The 24020-nt window shown below is 35.4% G+C and overlaps 1 protein-coding gene across 1 annotated transcript in view; it reads right to left on the bottom strand.

The window, feature by feature from the left end:
- CRIM1 (cysteine rich transmembrane BMP regulator 1) overlaps positions 1-24020 on the bottom strand; it is a 163551-nt gene that overhangs the window by 52327 nt on the left and 87204 nt on the right. The window contains exons 4-5 of the mRNA XM_042817488.1: positions 21628-21748; positions 5685-5806 (exon numbers count right to left, since the gene is read on the bottom strand). Of these exons, the coding sequence (XP_042673422.1) occupies positions 5685-5806; positions 21628-21748 (243 nt within the window). The remainder of the gene's footprint in view (positions 1-5684; positions 5807-21627; positions 21749-24020) is intronic.

The following is a 24020-nucleotide window of genomic DNA, read 5'->3' as shown; positions in this document are numbered from 1 at the left end:
GTCTACCTCACCAGCAGACTCCACTCCAGTAACGCACCAACTTCTTCAGAGGAAAGACAGTTGCACAGGCTGATACTGATGCCCTTTTTTATTTTTTTTTTTTCTTTTCGCACTAGACAAGACCTTATGGCACTGCCTTTAGAGAAGGAAAACTTATTTTCAAGTCACCATGCAGGGAGGAGAGAAGAGCACAGAAAGATACTACAACAGAAACAACTGCAACAGAGCAGCTCTACCTAACACCTTCCCAGTCTTGCCTTTTCTTTAAGCCCATCAATAACTAAGAAACTGCAAACTACCAAAGAATACCACAGTTCAGCTACAGCTACAAAGTTCAAATTGCAGCAAGAGTAATTCAGGTTAGACAGAACACACACAAAAATGTAACTTATCCAAGTTTCATTACTTTTCCCATCTCCAAAACTGCCAGGTATATATAAATGCTTTCTATTATTTTTTCCCAAACTGCAAATTTGCTCTTAAGTGGACTGATCCTGGGTTTCTCCATCTCCACCTCCTCTTGAGGCTTAAATGCATACATTCCTTTCAGTTTTTATTTTTGCTGTATGACTTTATGCTTCTAAATGTCTGATTGTTGGCTTTCCTCTAGGCTGTCTTCCTTTTATCTATATATCCTTCCAGAAAAAAATCTTTTTAGCATCATGCAGTAAACTGAAGATGTAGCACAGAAATCCACCTGGACAGCCAAAGGAGGAGCTGGGGCCACCAAGCGCTGTGGCAGTACTCTAAAATCTCCTTGTTGAGCCAAATTTTGTATATAAAATTGCCAAGCAACTCCTGGAAACAAACCATGCCCTATGTAACAGAGGAATACAATTAAATATCAGTACTCTCTGTCAATCTACCAAACTAGAAAGTACTGTAATCTGTTTAGCTCTAGGCATGTCAGTAGGACACAAGCACCTGCAAAAATCTCAGCACCGTTGAAAGAACTGCCGTAGCTCATCATTCATCACAAGCCCACCTGTGATCTGCCTCCAATGCATGAGAGAAGTTTAAAATTGCAGGAAAAAGACCCAAATCAGTTTACACAAGGTTGTGGTTTGCCAGTTTAGCTAAATAATAATGCTTAGCAGTAGGTTTTCTGCAAAGTAAGAAACCTGAAAAAAAAAAAAATAAAAAAAATGCACCCTACAACTACTGAGCCTATTTTCAAAAAGATATCAAGATTACCTTCCTTTAGTATTAATGTTCCATTTATTACTTACTTAAGTTTGTTGCCTTTTGCTCCCCACAAGCCACATTTTGCATCTTGCCATTCCTTACTGATTATGCATATTTTCAAAATAAGAATCCTTTGCATTTTGACTCCAATCCTATTTTTTGTACCATTTCTTCTCCAGTAATGCCTTATCCAAAATAATCCATTCTGCACTACCCATACTATCACTTCAGCAATGTAAATTTTCTACTCATTTTTTAAAGAACAGTACTAATTTTCATTAATACCATTTTTTTTTTTTTTTTTTCATTCTTCATTTTCCATAGGATCCTTCCTGCTCTTTGAGAACTTATTGAAGATGCTTTCTTGGAGTCCAGGTATTATTTGGCTTCTCACTCCTGTTCTAGGAAAATCAAAACCTACCATTTCATAGTTAACTTCCATCTTTGCAATCTCATACAATCCCCACTAGTTGTCAAGATCAAATCTAGAACATGTCCCTGTTTGGTTTTAGATGCCTGGAGAGTAACATGCAGTTATATTTAATTAGGATCAGGATTATACTCAGTTCTCTGCTCTAGGGCAGACTCTACTAACTTGGTCAAATCTTTATTTCTTTGTGTATATGGAAAATAATATTTTCCTCTCGCATACATTTTGTGAGGCTTAGTATAGTGAATAATGGGATCCTACAACAAACTGATGCCTGTGGAGTGTTCCACTTGAATCCATCCATTTGTTGTAGTGAAAATGTTTCTGGCTGGCACCATATTCTCCCTGTCAAATGTTTTTAGCACTCACTGATGCACCCTTTAGAAAAAGGTGATTCATATTTCCCTTTATAAGTAATGGCACTACCTTTAACATTTTCCACACTATGAGCTTGATAACAGAATAATAAAGCCTGTGAGGAGTAATGGCATCAACAGGTGACAAGAAGTGTGATTAGTGAAGCTCTCGTCCAATGCGGTACCTCTTTTATAGAGCCAGAAGTGTGAAGGAAGCCAGGAGATACAGAATAAAAGAGAAATGGCTTGAATACATCAGTGATATCTTCTCAAATTTGGAAAAAAATTTACAGATGCCATCATAAAGCATAGGTTATATGTCTCACTGAGTGAATGAGCTTGATGATTTAGGAGCTCACTTCCATGTTATCATGAGTAAAGCCTGGAAAAGCAAAATAGAAGGGGTCACAGTTTCCCTGTGGCAGTTGTCATCACTGTCAGGTTGTTATTTTGGGTCATGCACTAGGTACTTCCATTCTCAAGGGGAAGGGCAACAGAAGACTGGCCTTCAACTTCAGGGGCAATGAAGGAGCTGCAGGGCTTCTAAGCCACTCCTGGCAAGGCTGGGGCAGAAAGCAGCCTTCTCCCATCCACCTTGGAGCTCTTGGACACAGTAACTAGGCCCACTCTCACACAGGCAACCGAGTGTTTTTCATAAAGCCATCAGAGACCCTTTTAAAGTAGCTGCTGCATTCAAGGAAGCTTATTCAAAAGCGAAAGCCCTGTCTGACAGAAGAAAGCAGCTGCAGGATGCTTGGCAATTTGCTCTCTCAAATTTCTAAAGGCATAGCTCCCAGCCAGTATGTGCTACGGCACAACCTACATTCAAGAGGGCCATGCGTCAATACCTAATTAGAGAACAGGCATTTTAGATGCTCTCTTGTTTCCAAACACTTCCACTCTTGCTGCACATGTAGCCTTCAATCTATTTAGATTCATTTGTTGATGCTTGTAATTGAATGCTGAATCATTTTTTTCCTTACAGCCTCTCCCATGAGAGAAGGCAGTGCACCACTGCTAGCAGACAAAAATAAATGAGTAATAAAAGTTGAGTGGATCTGGAGAAACCTCAAATTCACTTCAGTAAAATGCAGGGTGAAGGAATCTCTTGCTCAATTTTCTTCCCAAATTATAACATGCTATCTAGTACGGTCTAGAAGGAAAGATTTGAATACCTGTTCATTAACTGTAATGGTAAATTATTTTAACCAAAGCAGTGTTTTAAAAAGTAGAAAAGATGTGTCCAGTCAAATCCTCATGTAAAATCCTCTGTTCTCTGCTTGTATTGATGTCAATTAAAATCTCAGAAAGAAATATATGGAGCATCTCTCTGAAGCATATTTTGTGCACATCATCAACAAGAAAGCTGTTCAAAACACCTTCTAAATGCTGAACAGCCAAAGACTGTAGATACAATGTAACTTAATAATAAAATCTAATTTCATTAAATTGAAACATCAGAACTGTTTCCAAGCAGGAATAATATGTTTTGGTTAGAAATAATATTTACATGATTATGTGTCAGACTATAAGAAACAGGAGATTACATAGGATGAGGAACATGAAGGCACACCAATATAACAGGGCTGCTCTGAAAGTAATGCCTCCAATGTTGGCCCGCAACATCAGAAAAACATATTGGTGGGTTGGCAGTAGAGGGTGAATGTTCACAACTACATGTTGTTGCTGTGTGACAGACGACAGCAAAATGGCAGTCTGACAGAATGTTGTCTGACATGGAAGTGCATATGAAGTAAAAGGGTGTCACTGAGTTCCTCCATGTAGAAAAAATGCCACTCATTGACACACTTTGACACTTGCTGAACATTCATGGAGACAAAATTGTGGATGTGAACACAGTGAGGTGGTGGTGGTGTGCTTCAGCAGTGGTGACAGTGGGTCACCTCTGCTGGTACAGATTTTTGCATACAAGCTCTTGTTCATTGCTGGTGAAAATGCAAAGCTAATGGTGGTGGCTTTATTGAGAAATAGTATTTTGTAGCTAAGAATTTGTTCTATCAACTAGTGTTGTGTTCTTTGTACCTGTTGTAGTTTCCATGGAAAAAACAGGAGGCATTACTTTTGGAGCAACCTAAGTAAATTTCAGATTAAAAGCAACAATGAATGTAATGACTTACTGCTGTACTTACAATGTGACAGGAATAACCACATCAGCTACATAACATGCAAGAATAACTGCTACTGAGGTATCTCAGTGCATGTTTTTCTGATGGATCGAGCCAGTGTTAGTTTGAGATAGCATGTACTTGTTACAAAGAGAACCACACAAGACCTACAAATCTGTTGTAGAACTTCCAAAACAGCTCAATATTACATATAGGAAAAGCTTTTGTCAAAAAACACTGACCTGACTTCAAACGCTGACAAACAGCAAAGGCAATATGATGCTAACAGAGTCTCTATGTTATCTGTATTTTGCTGCCCTTATACCACCCTTCAACACCAGTCAGTTCTGCCTGGGAACAACCAACTCTTCCCCTTCCAGACAGCCTCCCCTCTCTCCACCACCCTATCCTATCCACACATACGAAGTACAGAAGGCTTGTGTGCTTTAACACTGTACATCATTAGTGTCACCTAATAACACAATGCAGTTACACCACCTACACTAACTAGGTTTTTTTTGTTTTTTTTTTTAATTTGCAGACTATGTGAAGATATTCCTTCATGTCAAAGTAATTCAGAGGATCAGTACTGATGATCCCGAGCTTTCTACTCTCCTAATTATTTCATTAAATATATATAATAACAACAGGAAAACTGTATAAGAATATACTTATGTGTAAACATCAGAAACATTCTCCTAGAGGAGTGTCTATATTAGATATGTACACATTTATGTGCATATGCAGTAAAGAATGCAAAAATAGTTTTAAGAATGTCTTCACACACAATGGAACAATGTTAAATAACACTTAATAAATATTTAAGTATATAAAATGAATAATAAGTAAATATTTAACCAACATGTAATTTTTTTATGCTCAGAAATTATCTGAGCATGCAGCCTTTCAAGAACCTTTTTCTCCAACAGCTGAATACTTGTCTCTTCCAACTCACCACACACAACTCTGAGCAATCCTGAGATTTGCATAACAAATCAAAAGTAACAAACGTGCTTAACAAATTTAAGTTCTTTAAATAATTTTTTCTAAATATTTCCATCAGGAAGGAAAAAAAAAAAAAAAAAAGAGAATCAGTCTATTCCTATACTGAATTGCAATTTCCAAGGGTTTTACACTTGTGCTAAAAGTTACTGTGTTTATTTAAAGTCTTTTTTTTAGAGGGAACCCAACAGTCTAAACAGTTCTTCTTTACAACACTGCAAGAAGGAGATTCAATTCTTAGTGAAAAAAAAACCAAACAAACCAACACTTTAAAAAGGATCTCGTGCTTGTAACTGGCAAAAAGCACCTGGAAAACACACAGTGAGGGAGCTTTTCACTAAAATTCTAACTCCTTGGGTTTAGAGAGAAAAAAATACTTTAGAATTAAAGAAACATGACACAACTTACAAATGACATTTTCCCACTATAAACCTTCAATTAAACTTCCAGTTACTTCTTACTGAATGAACTCAAAGAAAATTATGTCTCTCAAATCTTGACAATATAGTACGAATAACCATATACCCAGATGCTCCCAAAGACACAAAATCCTCCTCTCCAGGTACAAGAGAAAACTTCACGTACCATTGACACACTCAAAGACATCACAGCACTTGCCAGGTGTTCCATCTCCACGCGAAACTATTTGAGGAACGGAGCCTGCCTCGCACATGGGGAAACCACATAAACCAGAGAGACATTCGCATCTGAAACCAAAGAAAAGGAAGAAAACCCCATCAATGAATAGATTCACACATAAGTGGGAAGAATAAGGAAAGGGAAAATGAAAAGCTGTGGAATAAGTCTCAGTATACTCATATTTTAGAATCATCGTTTATTAATACAGTGACAAAGACCATTTATCAACATGAAGTGCATTTTGGCAAGAGGGAGAGATGGAAGGGTGGCTTTTCGTTGTTGTTGTGTTTTGGGTCTTTTTTTTTTTTTTTTTAGTGTTATAACTATCTGAACTCTGCTTGTCCAGCAAAGAAACAAAAAAGGTCGTATGGTACAACATCAAAACTTTAGTTGAATATTTCTCCAGATTGTTTAAAAATTGCTAAATTCTTTAATTTGAAAACTTATGCTTCTCCTTTTATTCTGTGAAAAACTGAAATTGATGAAATGCTAATAAGCAGTAACTGTACCTAGTCAGAAGAAACTGTGTCCTCTCATTAGGAAACTGTATTACAGCCAATTTTATATAAGGAATAATCAAAGAGAGGAAGATGTCATGGAGAATCATTACATCTAAGCCAAATGAAAATAATTGCAGGTTGTTGGATTTTTTTTTTTTTTTAAGGTGCTTCCTTTATCTGCAGAAGAGTAAATATTTAAATATTGTGGTTAGTTGATTGGATCATTTAAAAAACATTTTCTACCTGCAAATTATATTTCCCGAATTAAGAAAATATCTTAAAGAACTGGAGGACATAAAATGTGTTAAACAGTAGTCACATTTGTTTCCAGATTCCCTATGCTATGTTTACCATAAATGTTTAAAAGTCGAAGACTTAAGATGTATGCTGAGTCTACATTTAACAGAGTCCTTGCCCCAAACATTGGGCATACTAGTGGGATAAGCAGCAATGAGTCAATAAAAGTAGGAGATACAACAAAGAAAGAGAAATATGCAAATATCATAGCCAAGTAATGTCACAGTACAGAACTTAAATTTTTTAAATGCAGATGACAGAATTTTAAATTAAAAAGTGTAGATTAATTTAGCATTCTACAAATACACATGAGCTTCAAAAGGAAAAAAGAATTCAGAAGAAAATCCTTTAATTGTAAGTTAAAGAAATGAAAATAAGAACTCTATATATTGCTATTTCAAATACATCTAAGTATTCTAAGACAATTCCGAAATTAAAACACTTTTTAGTAAGATACATTACTGGTGCAAAAAAAAACTTGCTTGTTTTTTTATCTTAAAAAGCAAGAAATTTGGTTCTCTTCTACCAAGCAGGGTTCGGTGAAAGAGGAAAAGACACCTCTCAATAGAGAAAGTTTTAACAGTTCTTCCTTTAACTTCACTGGCATTAGAAAAATGTATTACTCTTCATTCTAAGGTATCAATGAAAGGAAATTTCCAAGTAATAAGGTAAAAGCTAGGTCAAGTGATCTCTCAGGACTTTTACTGTAATACCTGAAATGAGTTTTAAAATATTCTACTATAACAATGTGTTAGTGTAAGGGGATAAAAGACTCCCTGAAAAAGTAGAATTATTACACCACATTTCAAAATTCATTTCACAAATTCATCACATAAATAATTATCTGGTCATTAAATATGTCCAAATAAAGAGAAGTAGAATCACAGAATCACAAGCACTGGAAAAGACTTCCAAGATCATCCAATCCAACCTACCACCTACCACCAATATTTCCCCATTAAACCATTTCCCTAAGTCCATCTAAATGTTTCTTGAACACCTCCAGGGATGGTGACTCAAATTCACATCAGCAGAGAAAATGGCAGACAAAATGGAAATATAGCTGTGGATCTTGACTTTTCAAGTCCTGTGACTTGAGCTCCTGTCCTTTGTCTCACATGTTATCATGAATGACTTGATTTCTGGGAGAATATTAAATGGTTAGGTTATTAGCTCATAGCTTCTTTTGTTCTCCCACCTTCTCAGTCAACTACTTTTAACAATAAACTGTCTAAAAACCACACAAACAAAAACCAAATCAACAAATAACTTACAGTAGACAATCTTCTAAAACATGAGCCAAAAGATGCTTAGAAGATTATTGGGAGTCAACGTTCCTTTCTGCAGAAATGAATCCCTCCCACTGAGAATACTGAAAGCTTAGCATATTCATTCAAAAACAACAAAAAGGTTGCAATAGTCTAATGAAAGAAGACACTACCCTCCAAAGTTTTCTAAGTTGACTTCCCATTTGGATAAAGAAAATCCATTCATGGGAGAATGTCAAAGCAGCAAATAGTCTCAGATGGACTTTTAAATACTCTGCATTCTTTTACTTGCACTGCTAGGAAAATCTTTGACCATCTTCCAGGCTATTAGCATGGAAAACATTGTTTTGGAGACAGAAGTCTTTCAAGAAGAAACCCAAGGAATTCTGGTAGCTGAGCACAGTTGAAGCACTGCCAGAACAATAACATCTGGAAATCTTGAATAAGTGATCCAATTCTTAATAAGAGAGCAAAATCAGCTTTATACTACTAGATTTTTCTTTTTCTTTTCTGAAGAGTCTTTCAGAGAAGACAGATGGAAGTTTTATTCCAGCTTCGGCTTCATCACATGCAGCTATCCATGTGCACAGTTGTACCTTAGCCTAGTTACTGAGCATTAGGTTCGGAGGAAATTTAGTAGGCCAGACTGTGAAAAGTCTGTTGACAGTGGCCACGATCCCTCACAAAGTAATTTCTATGAAATTCAGAAGTTCAGGCTGCTGATTTGTAAGGCACAGTGTTACCCCTGAGCTCCTCTTTCTATAGTTATAAATTGCCTAAGGAATACACACACAGCATAAGTTTCTTTAAGGAAAGCTTCCACAAGAAATGGTAACTTTACTTGTTGCTTTGTCTCTCAACACAGAATAGAAAAATAGAATCACAGAATGGCTTGGGTTGGAAGGGACATCAAAGACTATTAAGCTCCAACCTCCCTTCAACAAGCAGGTTGCCAATTGCTAGATCAAGTACAAGATCAGGCTGCCCAGGCCTCATGCAACCTAGCTTTGAATACCTCCAGGGATGGGGCATCCACAGTCTCTCTGGGCAGCCCGTTCCAGCCCCTTGTCACTCTCTTACCGCTCCGCCCTGACATCTGATCTACATCTTTCCTAGTTTAAATCATCCCCCCTCATCCATACCAAGAAGATGACATTCAGTATCTCACTGTCAAATACTTTATTAGAGCAAAGGCTCTAAGCAAACACATTCCTCAGTATAGCAGCACATATCCTAATAGGAAATGTCAACAAGGAGGAATATGTCCTTTTAGTAAGTAAGAACAGTCCTACAAGAGAATATAGTCTAACAATAAGAGCCCAGAAAGAGAAAAAAAGAGAATCAAAGAATCATCCAAGAGAGATCACAGAGCACAACCTGAAAAGGTGGCAGAATGTCCAGGAAGGAACCAGAACGTAGCTCAGAAGTCAAAGGTACTGAATTTTGATGGAAAAACTGAAAAAATAGAATTAATTTGACTGGTAAAAAGGAAATTTCTTCAGTTCTTCACGTTAAAAAAGAAAAAAAAAAATCCTAGAAATTTCAAAAGCCAAGCAAAAGTAATTTCAGTAAATGAAGAGTGTATAAAGGACTAATTTCAGTAAATAAAGACTACTTTCAAAATCCAACTGTGTTCATTAATGTTTTGCAGATAGAAAAAGAGCAGCTTCAGTAATACAAATAATCTATTTTTTTCATTTGAATTTCCTTCAGTTTTTAAAGTTCTTTCAGCAGAAATAATTTTGTCACTTGTTATTTTGTTTGGTTATTTGCCTTTTTTCTTCTTTTTGCCTTCATTTCTAACATCATTCTTTTTTGCCTTTTTTTTTTTGTCACCAGAATTTCAAACATGAACAAGAAAAATGAGGTATTTATAAATGACAATTTTTATTTAAAATCTAATTATCTGGTTCATTTACTTCTGTTATTAAACAGATGAAAAGAGAGAAGGGCTTAGTAGCCTCAAAAAAACTGTTTTGATGGTAGGATCAAAGAGATCATACCAAGCATAAGGCATAATGGCTATGAAAATAAGAACAGGCACTCCAAAAAAAAAAAAAAAGACATAACACCAGTGAATGGGGAGGTTGGACTGAGGGTAAGGTTAGGAGTGGGATATTTATTTTAAGGATCAAAACAAAATCAACTCTGATACTGGAGAAAATCAAGTGATACTGGAGAAAAGCATTCCTGACGCATACATCACATTCCTGTGGAGATCTTATCACAAGCCTCTTCTTTTTTCCCTGCAGGACTCTAAAACAATTTATGTTACCATAATTAGCACTTACGTTAGCTAAATGTACTGGAGAAAATTACCATAGATCTGTCAATAACACAAACAACTGAAAGATACTGTAAAGGAGGCAAGATTCAAAGAGAACTCTCAGCATTATCAAAGTTTGAGAAATTGGTGGCAGGAGAAAGAGATTAAACACAACACTCTCCCTAATGTTAAGCATAGGGCATAAGAGATGATGTGCAGCAAAAGGAAATACTAACATGGCAATCTCATGAAATCAGCAAAGGATTTCATCCATATTATTACACTTGGAGCCATGTCATGAGTTTAGGAAAGACGCGAAGTTACAGCTCAACAAATCAACCAAATGCTAGCTTTAGGAAAGTTAACTCCACATAAGAAGTGACACTACAGGCAAAAATACAGCCATTTGGGCACCTCCTAATGTTCAGCTAGTAGTAGTAGTGTAGTGGGTTCAGCTAGAATTTTTTTAGTCTTCAGACATACAATAAAGAATTTTAGCCTACAAGTTCAGTGATTGCTTTATACAGTTTGCATTTCAGTTTTAAAGATAAGACTAAACACATCAGTAATGAAAACAGACCCTTTTTCTAGATAGCTTTAATTTTAAAATTTATTTTTTATTTTTTATTTCTAGATAGTATTTTTTTTTGGAGATCACTAATAAACCTGCAAATGAACTGCAGAAGGAACATATGACACTTATGACTGGACCACTCCCAAATGCTCAAAAATTTTCTATCATTTAGATATGAACTAAATGCTTCACATGGAAGTTCTTCCTATTCTAAGTTTTCAAGGGATTTACTTACCTACAAAACAAAGCTACCATGCTCCCAAGTAGGAATTCCTTTCTAGAATTCTGGATATACACATAGATTCAAATGTATTACAGACATCCAATATAATAGTAAATTTTTCCATGAGTCTAATTGTCTTCATAGACATGAAACATCTGAATATTACAAAAGCTGATTACATAGCTTTAAATTGAAGATGCTGCAAAAAGGAACTGCTTTCATGCATCTTCTCTATATGATTACTGCTAGGAAGCAGAAGAAGATGCTAGGGAGAGGAAAGCTGTAAAATTATCATTCACATCAAAGAGATTACCATCTTTCCAAGCTTTGCTCAAATCCAAAGATGATGACTCAGTTTCATCCTTTGGTTAATATTAACTGGTCTGTTTTCCAGACAGATGAGAGGGAAAAAGAGAACGGTCAAATGAAACCATCAGATATATAGCTACTGGCTACTGTACATTGATTTAAGTACAGACTCTTCAGAACTCATCTTAACATTAATAAAACACAACATAAATCAGTCTAATCCTGCATCTTTCTAATATTTTGCCTTAGCAGATGACATTTTTCTCTCTTGAAATGCCTTTTTTTTTTTTTTTTTTTTTTCCTTTTTTCTGCCACTAGTTACATCAGCTACTCTTTGCTTAGGCTTATCAGCCTTAACTTTCATAATATTATGAAAATAACTATTAAAAACCAAAGATACTGAGTTAAAGTGTTATACAAATGACAATTAAATGTATTACAAGTATTACTTTATCTTCTTCTCGCACTATTTTTGATGAGGAATTGTAGTATGCAATCCACATACAGATAAACCACAGTCCCTAATGACTTCAAGTCAGAAATTAATATTACAAATAATAGTTTTGTAACTAATTCACTGTGCTACCTTCAGTATTCCTAACTCCCAACTTTCATGTTAACAGAGCAATAAAATTTCATGTTATGTGAGCATTCCAGTGGACAGGGATGGCCAAAACAATTTTACATAATTACTGTAAAAGCAAACATCGAATGTGAAGAAAAAAATAAGACTGGTAAAGAGTGCTTTCTCATTACTAGAAATGAATTACGGCCCAATTCCAAACTGCTCATGAAATTTTAATATCACGTAAGTTTATTGTTCTGTATAATGGATTTCCCTGGAACTAAGCTACCAGGATCTTAAAATGAACAACCCACAACAATGACACAAAAGATAGGTAATTTTTAAGAGAACTAGAGGGCTATTTTTAAACTCACCTTGGGCTTGTCTTTCCCAATATTTTATTATTTATTTACTTCTAAGTTATGGGTCAAGATTTAAAAAGATTTGTTCATTTTCCATTTAATAATGATATAAATTAGGAGAATCTGGAACTAGATCAATTGAGGAAAAACATTCTTATTAATTCCAAGCATGCATTGCTTTACCAAAATAGAAGTGCTTCGTTAAAGTACAATTGCTCTTTATAGAACATATTAGGAAACATAACTCCAAACTCTCCTAATCATATATTTTTTTTCCTCATTTAAGGGAATAAAAAACCGAAAACTCAATGTTACGCATTCCTAAGCACACTGTTGTCCTAAGATGATTTCTCCTCTTTGCTCTATGGAGCTTAACAGAATAACAGTGAAAAATCATTCTAATATTTAAGCCATAAAAGAACAAATATCTTTTAAAAGTCTCTCAGTTTTTTTTCAAGCCAACATACAATTGAACACTTGTAACAGGTCAGACCAAAGAAGCACCTAACAAAAAATTCTGTCTCAAACTATTTGAGCTCACTGGTTTGTTGTACTAAGATAAAAAGTTCAGAAAAAGGAGTGGCAGGAGTCACTACAACATTTTTTCCAGGGCACCATTAAGCAATTCTTCATCAACATAATATGAAATCCACATCTGGGTACATTCTGAAAACACCCATGAGGAGCCGGAACTGTGCCTGCAGAGCACATCCCAAAGTACTCTGAGATGCCAGCTGCAATGTCTACAGAGACAGTCTATACTCTCAAACATCAGGACCTTGACAAATAAGTTTATTATTTATATTTCCTTCCCATGTTCAAGCAGATAATGGTTTATGGATGCCCTGTCCCTGGAGACACTCAAGGTCAGGCTGGCCAGGGCTCTGTAGCTGCAGGCGTCCCTGTTCATTGCACAGGAGTTGGACTAGATAACCTTTAAAGGTCCCTTCCAAATCAAGTGATTCTATGATTCTATTCAATATATCTAGGAAAGAACAGGCATCCCTAAAACAAAGCCATCAGAGACTACAGATAAGCAGACAAAACAAAACAGACACTTTTTTTTTTAAGCTTTTGAGATCCCCTATTTTTCCTTTGAAAAAGAAAGTAAAAATTACATGTTTTGCTTCTCCATGCCCTTCTCAGTATCAAATACTTTTTGCATATCCCAGAACATAATTCTTTACAAGTTTAAGTATACACTGACTAAGAAATTCTTTTGGAAGCTGTTCCATATTGTGATCATGCCTGCTGCCATTCTCTCTAGTAAATTCACTTTGGTCCAAAAGGAGTAAATATGACCTTCCCAAATATATGGATGATCATTAAGCTTCTGAATTTATTCCATTATGAACTACATTTAAAAATGAAGCCAGAAGAGCACTCCAGGACCCCAGGAACCAAGCAACTCCATTCAATTAATCACATCTTTTCCATGCAGTGGGAATGGTGTATTTAACAACAACAAAAAAAAACAAAACAAAAACAAAAAACAAAAAACAAAAAACAAAAAAAAACCAACAAAAGCATTCACAACCTTTTTACAATTTTACTCAGTTTACCTGCTAAGAAAATTAATGTTTACAACAGTAATTTGTGTCTGCTGAAGTGTAACACATTCCCTGTTATTTACCAGAGAAAACAGATCTTCAAATTCTTTTGATATAACCTACATAACGGTGATGTAATATGCTCGATGATTGTTGGCAAACTGCTGGAAGTTCTCCTATATATATACCTTCTAAACAGCAAACATCCAAGTGATATTTCCATTACTTTATTATGAATATGGATCTCCCTGGGCACACAGTTGTGAATTTGAGGAAAATTGTCAAAGCCATTCATCTTTGTGTGATAAATACAAATTTACCTGTTCATGTCAGAAACTATTCTGAATTAAATCACATATTCAATTACCAGATAAATTAATTAGCTGAGTAAGTAGACGCAATGGAAAGAGTGGAAAGTGGTTAGAAGGAGGAGCAGTATTCAGCTAATGAAGGTGTACGCTAATCCTTAGACTGACTGTTTAAAAGTAATATTTGTAGCAGAAAAAGACTGTCTGCCAGCTTGTTTACTGGAAGTTGACAGAGATGAAAGACTACTTTGCTTTGTTAAGAATACAAAACAAAACTAAATTCTATAGACATCATAATCTCATTCTGCTTCCAGGCACTAAACAACAGTGTAGCATCTGAAAGCAAATTAAAGCAACTCTTAGTTTTATCTATCTGAGTTAAAATTTCTTCTCAAGTTTAATAATGAAGATGTAAATATACCACTAACAGAGCAAATGGTCAGATGAAGTAGTTGATATACTTTTCTGTAGAAAAAAAAGAAGATGCTTGTATAACTATCATCAGCACTTCTTTCTCCTGTGAAAATGCTGGGGTTTTTTTTATTAGCTCTTCCCTTAAGATAAATATCCTTCTCCCTTTAGGTATTCTATTTTTGAAAAGTTTTGCAATTCAGTGCTTCCTTGGAGTTGATTGAAAGGAATGTGGAACGTGCATTTATAGTGTGTCTAAGATGGGTGCAAAATGCTGATTTTCTAAGAGGCAAGCAATGAACACTATACTTACAGTGTCTTACAGCTTCCTCTGCAGAAGACTCATCTTATAGTTCTTATGAAAACGTTTGGAAATTTTTGACTTAGAAGCTAGCCATCAAGATCCCTAAACATTTTTTTTTTCCCCCCGTTGTCTCAAGAGTTTCTGTTTAAATTTTATTGATAAGTCTTTAAAAAAAGTATTTATCACCTTTTTCTCATTTATGGACTTCAGGAAAATACGGCTACTTTCCAAAACAACCCACATCGTGAGGCTGGATGCCAGGGCTACAATAACCATCACACTGAGAACATCTAGGAATTGCTGAGACAAGCTATAGTAAGGGAAGGAGAAGTTTGCTCCGACTTTGGATTAGCAATTCACTACATCTCCTGAGAGGCCAAAATGAACATGAAAGATTGGTCATCTATAAATATCACGTCCTACTTTAATTCTTGCTTTTTGTGGATTTTCAGTACAGCGCAGCCAGCATTCTGAACTGAATAACAATTCCTCATTTAACAGACTTGAATGAGGAAAAATGGTTTTCCTAGGAAAGATATTTGCCGTTGAAAGATTAAAACATACCAAAATGCCTAAACATCTATTTGCACACATTATGAAAATCATGCTGTTCTGTTTAGGCATGGCAAAGGTTCTGCAGCTCCTTAAAATGGATTTTTGAGACCTCAAGTCCAGATACAAAGATTTGTCAGAAGTCAAATCCTGAATAGAAATCTCAAGAAAATATAGATACTTGGATTTCTTTTTTGCCTTACCAGTTCCAGCTGAACTTTCCTTTACAAAAACTGGGAACCATAACCATTTTCTTTTGGACAATATTTCTTGAAGGGTGGGGGAGAAGGATCTAAAAATTCCAAAACAAATACAAGAGAAAACTCTGTATCAACAAAAATTGCTAAGAGAAATGACTGGTTCTGGGGGAAGAGCGAGATAAAATGTTCCATCTCTTGAGATGTTACATCTCATTGAGAACTCTTCAATGTTCTCTAAAAAGGTTTTGAATCCTGTACTGAACACCCAAATACACACACACACATACATATATAAATAATAAAACTAAGATCTTCCAAACGTAGGAAGACCTAAGAAAAGAATATATACAAACATGGAAGAATCATGTTATGATCAGGAGCAAGACTGAAAAGATCTGTCTGAACTAACGCCTAATGCTGAATGAGATGGATGCACAGATGACTGGCGACTCTTCAGTTGCTATCAAAAGAAAAACAGTGTTGAACCAACCATATCTGGTACCCTAAAATATAAACCAAATGCAAGTAATAGCTCAAAAGAAAACTTGCAACTACACAATTCCTACTTAGTCTTGTATGCTACCATATAATAAGAAAAAGACTGTGCTGGTTTATTTCTAGCTGCCTCTGAGATTCCTGAGACATCAGTATAACAAGAAACAGAATAAATACCATCAGCTGGTAGGTCTAATGCAGGGACTGTTGCAGACACCATAGCTGACAAATAATAAATTAGTTAATTTCTTCCTTGAGAATCAAAGGCAAACAGTCCTGTGATGGCATACAAAACTCAGAGACTGTGATATAAATTGCTATTATTCCTTAATGTTGTCATCAGAATTGCTATAAGTATGGCATATTAATTTTTAAAAAAATATGTTAACATAAGACAGATACAAATGACTGTTTCCTTACTTTAATAAATCAAAGTTGAATGTGACTTTGTAATTTTACGCTCTTTGCTACTCTGTATGCCTTTAAAAGCAATTTTACTTCAGATATGATAATCTGGTTGTATACTGTTTTAAGTTGTATTCAACTTCTATCCAAATATAGCTTAACATTAACCTTGAGTAAATAAATGGTTAGCTGCTACATGAAAGTATCACTCTTTTTCCTAAGCTTCAGGTACTCCAGAATCTGAATAAAGTGTAGTTTCCATCTCTTTATCAAGATAAGTTTGAAATATGTCATCTGAAATCTGCAGTAAAAATTGCATTCTGTTTCAAATCAGTATGTTTTAATATCTCAACTTATGAGATCAAAATACTCCAGAAAAAAATTTCAAGTGTGATCCAAATAATACAACAAAGAATACAGAAAATTGCTTTGAGATGCATCATTTATCAAGTATTTAATGTTCAGACGTTAATGTTCAACACCAAATGAAGATATTCCTTCTATGATTTTTAGTCTAATTACAGTCTCTAATGCTTTTTATCAATATGTAGTTTGAGTATTAACTCAGACCATTTTATTGCTACTTCTTTCTAAGGAAATGTGAGAAAAAAAAAAAGCATACAGTTAACTGCTTGAAAACTGAAATGGAAAGCTTGAATTTGTTCGTCATGGAAATAATTTAGAAATTCCACACTAGATTTTTTTTTTTTTTTTTAACAGATTAATATCACTGATAGGTACTATGGGTACTGTGTAAGAAAAAAGCAATTTGTTAAATTTCAGTGGCAGGGATAAATTTCATTGATCTCTTTCAAACAATCTCATTATCTGTTGACAAATATTGTAGCTTATCACCCTAAATTGTATTAAACAGAGAATATTCTTGCTTTCAATGCATACATTTCAAAATCATTTTAAGAAATATTTCAGGTTGCATACTCTTATAAGGTATACTGGTGGTGGTTTTTTTTTGGTTTTTTTTGTTTTCTAATTGTAGCTTAGTGCAGGTGAAAAACAAAACACACATGTAAACTGTCCCCTAAAAGAGCTTAGTAGGTCACTAGAATGTAAAACCAACATTTTACTGTATTACCCAGAGAACTAACACTTTTGCTTGTCAAATAAACTTCATCATTTTTCCATGATACTACAGAACAATCTCTGGAATTGCCATTCAAAGCAGCCACAGATTGAGACATTGCAACTGCATGTAAAGTAAAACCAACAGGGCAAAGGCTATTCAAACAGGAAAAAAAAAATCTATGACTAATTCATTGAAGAAACTCTTTCAGAGGTTTACTTCTAAACAATAAGCCTATAGTGCTACTCCTCCACACCACTCTATCCAATTGAAAGTTTTGCATTTGCAACGCCATGCAACCATCTGTAACTAAGTGATGGTGAATTGGTCTGAATAAAAAAATCTTGATTCACCCATCCCTCAAGCTGAAGCCTTTCAGACTCCAATTTTGCAAGGAAGTAATGGTATCTGTCAAAAGCCATTCTTCACTTTTATCTGAAATATGAACTAATTAATCTTTATGACTTGTATTCCTGTTTCATTAATTTAATAGCTCACTCTTAAAGTCTGCCTGTAATTTGCTCTTCTTGTGTTTCATTTACATTTGTTCTTTCCTTTGTTCTCCTACCAAAACCTTGAAACAGCATTTTAAAGCTAAAACTCAGACACAAGGCACACTACTTGAGATTTTGTTGAACAAACATACCAATTATTTCTGAAGTCTTCTCTAATCTAGAAAATATTTGGGTTTCTGGTGTGAACTTTTAAAATAAGTAGGTCAAGCAATCTTCTTACTGGGATTTAGTGAACATACTATTGGATGTATAGTCTCTTCTCAAAGAGAAGTAAAGTAAGCCATGCAAACAGCAAGATACTCAAGCCACGCATGTTTTAAGAGTTCATCTAAGGAGACAAAGGACTGTGACACTGACTCATTGTGACTGATTCATGCCCAAAATCTGAAAAAGGAAAGGTGCAGGAAAAATTTACCTTCAAATTGTTTGGGAAAGGGGATACAACAATACTGCATATTAAAAATGAGTCAAGGACAAGCATACACCTATCTGCTCCTGCTGTATGTGAAGTTGTCAGCTGTTAATCAAGTAAATGGCATGCAGCCATTCGTTCCTTACCATGATACTCACTGGTTTCCACTTCTGCTGTTGTTAAGCCAGGATTTTAGTAGTAGAAAACGAGAATTTTTATTTCTTGAAATAGTCAATAATTGTAATAAAAATAGCTTAATGAAGACTAAAATCTACAGATTAATGAAGCATACTCTGCTTTAAAGTTATTATCAAATGCACAGAAAAGCATACAATGCTACTTCTGAGTTTAACGATGACAAAGAATAATGACATAGATTTAGGCAGTTCTAAACTGAATCTGTCATTGTGTTGTTTATATTTCAACATGTTTATTACGGAATTCTTAAATTAAAGAAAACTTCTCCTTTCCAAGTACAGAGTCATTCACCCATAAACCTCCACTCTGTTTGACGTCTATAGTTATGATACAAAAGCCTCGTGGGACATTATGATCTGAGCTTCAAATATAAAATTCCAATGTTTCCTCACATCCTACAAGTTTCCAGTCTAACTTCATATGGTTTGATTTCCATGCTCAAAGTAGCTGAACATAGTTTTCCTTTCTGCCCTTTCATTTTTTTCACACCCATGCTTCTCTTCTAACCTTTATCTAATATTTCTTTTTGGTTATTCCCATGTCCCCCATGTTCCTTTATTCCCCCCACTTCAAGTAATTCCCTTATATCCAATACACGTATGACTACTGCTGTGCTTCTTAAGGAATATGGTGCCATAGTGATTCTAAATAATTAATCGCCATCAGGATGCAATAAGTAAAGCATCTGAGATGGTCTTAGCACTGTCAGATTTGGCTGTCCTTCCCTTCCCACTTCCTCTGCTAAAAAGTGACCCATTGCTTTGGTTTAATTAATTAAAAAAAATTGAAATTAACACAATCCAAAAATACACTGAGCTGTGTTATAACTGTATAAAAGAACATAGTCTAAGCCACAAAATTAAAATTAATGGAAAAGTACAAGACTCTTGTAAATGTTTCAACCTGCCTGAAGATCCAGGCAAGTTATTCCAAGTATGTTTTTCTGCAGCTTTATACAAATATTAACACAAAAACATGCTTAGAAATTCTGATCATAAGACTCCAGGAGCTCAGAACACATCCATCACAGCCCTGATCCTGTTAAACTCCAATCCCAAAAATGCATAGCAATCAGATTTTCAAGTGTTTTCAGTGTGATTCAGAATTATCTAGGAATTCACACAATCTGAGCCTGCTTGGGGGTCTTTGTATGCAGAAGATGGGAATATTCTTTTGATCACTTAGTTACCATGCACACATGCAAGTACATTTCAGACATCAGTTACATTTTACGCATAGCAAACCAACTGGCTATGTTTTTAAATACTACCAAAGAAAGAAAAAAAGATTATTTCAAAGAAAGAATTGTTTGCTTAAGATGTTTTATATAAGATCAGTTCTCATATCTGCTCTGGAAATAGAAAATATTTTTAAATGATCATTTTTCTGAAGCAAATGAAGTTCGACTTTTTCAGTATTCTGTGTTTGCTAACAGAAGGAATGCTTAAATTATTATATAAAAGATGAAAGAGGATTATTTTTCACTCCCCACACACAAAAAAAAAGAACAACAACAAAAAACCCAACAATAAAAAACCCACAATTTTTATCAATACAGCACATTGCAGAAGTATAAAACTCAATTTTTTTTTTTCTTTTTTTTTGAAACCAAACCTAATTGGCCTATCTAGAGTTTTCAGTCAAGGAAATTGAAAGAAATTTGAAAGTAAAAATTTATCACTGTCCTCATAGTTCATGTAAACAACAGTTTCCAAGAAGCTACTATATTGAACATGTACCCAAAGGGTACCCAGTGGTAAAGATCTTTCTCGTGAGGCCCCATCTCAAGTACTGCATCCGGGCTTGGGACACCCAGCACAAGAAAGTTACGGAACTCTTGGAGCAGGTCCAGAGGAGGGCCACTAAGATGATCAGAGGGCTGGAGCACGTCTCCTATGAGGAAAAGTTGAGGGAACAGGGATTGTTTAGCTTGGAGAAGAGAAGGCTCCAGGGAGACATCATTGTGGGCTTCCTTACTTAAAGGGAGTGTACAAACAGGAGGGGGAACGGCAGCTTTACATGAGTGGATAGTGACAGAAAAAGGGGGTAATGGTTTTAAACTAAGACAGAGGAGGTTTAGGTTAGATATTAGGAAGAAGTTTTTCACTCAGAGGGCAGTGAAGCACTGGTTGCCCAAGGAGGTTGTAGTTGCCCCATTCCTGGAGGCATTCAAAGCCAGGCTGGATGTGGCTCTGGGCACTTGGTCTGGTTTTTGGTGACGCTGCACATAGCAGGGGGATTGAAACTAGATGACTGTTGTGGTCCTTTCAAACCCAGGCCATTCTGTGATTCCATGATTGTACAGGCTTTGCTATTTGCTTCTTTCTGAATTCACAAGTTTATCACTACTTCAGTTTCACGAGTGGCTGGGTATGTGGCAGATCATACAGTGTGAAAGACCTTCATACAAAAAAATCCTGCTAGCTTCATATCTACAAGAAATAATTTCTGTATTGTGTAAAATATTTTCAGTAAAGGTACCTTTTGCTTGAATAGATATTTATTGGGCATAATACTCAATCAGGTTTGAGGAACTCTGTTGCAAAAAGAGAAGTTGAAACAGTGGTGCAGAACTTTGAAAAAAAAAATGTAACTCAGAATTGTCTTATTTTCCTGAAATGTAGTAAATTACACTTAACAGACTGAAATAAAATGAAATGAGTATCTGAAACTTCTTTTTCCCTATGGTACCAGATAGTCATCATCTTTCAGCATATTACAGCAGGATTCTACACAGAAAAAATACCTTATTTTCTTTAACTAGGTAAGATTTTCTCTGTCAGATTTGCCATAACTTCAAAGACATTTCTCAAAATGATTTATTTTGTAAAACAAATTGAATACACTGGAAACTCACTTAATCAAAGAAATTCAGTAAAATTTGATGCATTCGCACTGAGAAGAATCTTCTGCTTGAAAAAGATAGATTTAATATTTAAGCCTGACAATCTTTTAACCTACTGCATATATATTCTGCCCTGTATTACCTTCTATTGCCTCTGTGATATGCATTGTTATCTTGCGTCTGTATTTCTTGAATTGCAAAATTAAAAAATAAATGAAAAAATGAATACTCAACCATCCAGACACAAACCTTGTAGGCAGAGTACAGCAGCCATCAGCCGTCAGCCTGACTTGGGTTTCATAGCTATCCAGTGGGCAAACCACTTGCTGAACAGGAGGGCATTCCACTGTGCTGCAGTCCACACTGAACACTAAGGAAGAAGGGGAGAAGAAATTTCTTTTACTCGTGCTTTCAAATTTTTGGTAAATTAATTCACCTTAAGCAATCAGTTATGCATCAGTCTTCAAATTTAAATCAGACAATGTATCTATTGACTGCATGCTTGGTGGGTAATATTGGAAAAAAGGTTTTCATCCTCTTTAATATTCACTTTAATATTATGGACTCAGTTATCAACTAGTATCACTTAATAAGAAAATGATAAAAGTTGTACAGGCAACCTCAAGTAATCATTAAATTAGTGAATGACATTCATTACTAGAAATGTACTTGATTTTTAAGAATGTATTTTTTCCCACAGTTTTAGAAGCAATTAAAAATAATATTGTTTCATTTCTTTCCCGGTTAAAACCTTCTTAAAGAGTAAAATTGATTTATTATAGGAAATAAATAAAAAAGATACACTGGATTTGTGTCTGCACATGCACACTTCATTTTTAAGGCTTATTCTTGTGTTGTTTAGTTATTTATATACAGTGAAACAGAAATGCAGATTGTTAGATCTATCTACACTGACAAGATGAAGAATTCCTCAGAATAAAGAAAAATGCCATGCTATGTCAAAGTACTGGTCTGTCTAACCAGTTATCTTCAATGGTGGCAAAGAGAGATATTAGTTAGGGACATCACCTATGGCATTCCTTCCTCTTCCACGAGCCTTCAAATTGTTCAGATGTTCTCCTCAAACTCTCATACACAACTATGTACCTGTTATGCATCAACTTGTCCAATTCTTTTTTTCTGAAAATAGTTGCTCCATAATCTCCTGTGGTAGCAAGATCCCACCATTCACTATTGTTTTACACAGACTTTGCTAGTACCAGAATTCTCTCTAAATCTTGTTAGGATTAGTAGGATTTGGTGAACAATGAATCTACTTATCCATCACTCTCAGAATCCACACTCATATGCCATCTCAACATTCTCTCCAGGCTAGGAGATATCTGTTATTACATTATTAAGCTAATCATGGAACGATAGAGGACGGAAAGCACCTCTGAAGTTCAGCTGGTTTAACCACCCTGCTCTAACATGGTCACCTAGACCAGGCTGCTCGGAACCATTCCTACGCATTGATGAGACTACCACTGAGTTCTCTCCTCCGTAGGCTAAGCATTCCCAGCTCTGTCAGTCTTTCCTCACATGACAGAGCTCAAGAGAGGTAAGAGATTAGAAGCAGGAAAAAAAAAAAGTACCTTTCAGGTTTAAATTGGTTTGTCAAAATTCAAAAAGTATTTAGCTTAACTTTCCAGCATGCTGAAAATAATGTAAGGTAGCAGAACAATCTATAATCTTTATATACTTCTATATATCTTTATATTCTTTATTACTTAAAAAGTTTTCCCCAGATTAGCTGCATTATCATTCTGAAAAATGAGACACTAACCATTTACCACTAAAACAGTAGTTTTGTTTTCAGGTCTTACGTTGGCTCCAGCAACTATCTAAAGTGTACATTTCATGAATAAGTTTAGGGCTAGAAAGCTAATAGAATTATAAATCCTGTTCAAATAAAATTGCCTTTATTAGAAACATTAAGCTTTAGACATCTAGTTTGATTAATACATCACTGTAAGATCTCAAACGTTGAAATTTCCTATTACTGAAGTTGCACTCAATGTTTATGAATCTTCAATTCATGCACTGAATTTGTAACTCTTATTAGTTACTTCTTTTTCCTATAAGAATGTAGCAGAAACCCTATCATGACTGCAAATCATGCCTCACCTCTAGAACTGCACAAGCACCTCTGTAAATTACAAAACCTGCGTTCTCCAATCATAAAACTATAAATATTAGGAGAAAATAACTTTCGAGTAAAATATATTAACACAATTACATGAAGTTCTGCCTTTACATACTGTACTAGCTTCTCTAAGAATAGCATACATTGTACAGAGATGAGATCCAAATAACTGCTTGCACGTCTAAAAGCTGAAAAACAAGACAGTATTTCACAGAATCACAGAATGGCCAGGGTTGGAAGGGACCTCAAGGATCATGAATCTCCAACCCCTCTGCCACATGCAGGGCCACCAACCTCCCCATTTAATACTAGACCAGGCCCCATCCAACCTGGCCTAGAACTCCAGGGACAGGGCATCCAAAACCTCTCTGGGCAGCTGTTCCATTACTCTCTCTGTAAAGAATTTCCCTCGACATCCAACCTAAATCTCCCCTCCCTCTACTTAAAACCATTTCCCCTTGTCCTGCAGTTATCAACCCTTTCAAAGAGTTGATTC

The sequence above is a fragment of the Centrocercus urophasianus genome, unplaced genomic scaffold, assembly GCF_019232065.1.
Source record: "Centrocercus urophasianus isolate 14NV4802_14NV808 unplaced genomic scaffold, USGS_Curo_1.0 seq_10, whole genome shotgun sequence".
NCBI classification, from domain to species: domain Eukaryota; kingdom Metazoa; phylum Chordata; class Aves; order Galliformes; family Phasianidae; genus Centrocercus; species Centrocercus urophasianus.
The sequence above is the reverse complement of the archived record's forward strand: the minus strand, read 5'-3'. Positions and strand labels throughout refer to the sequence as shown.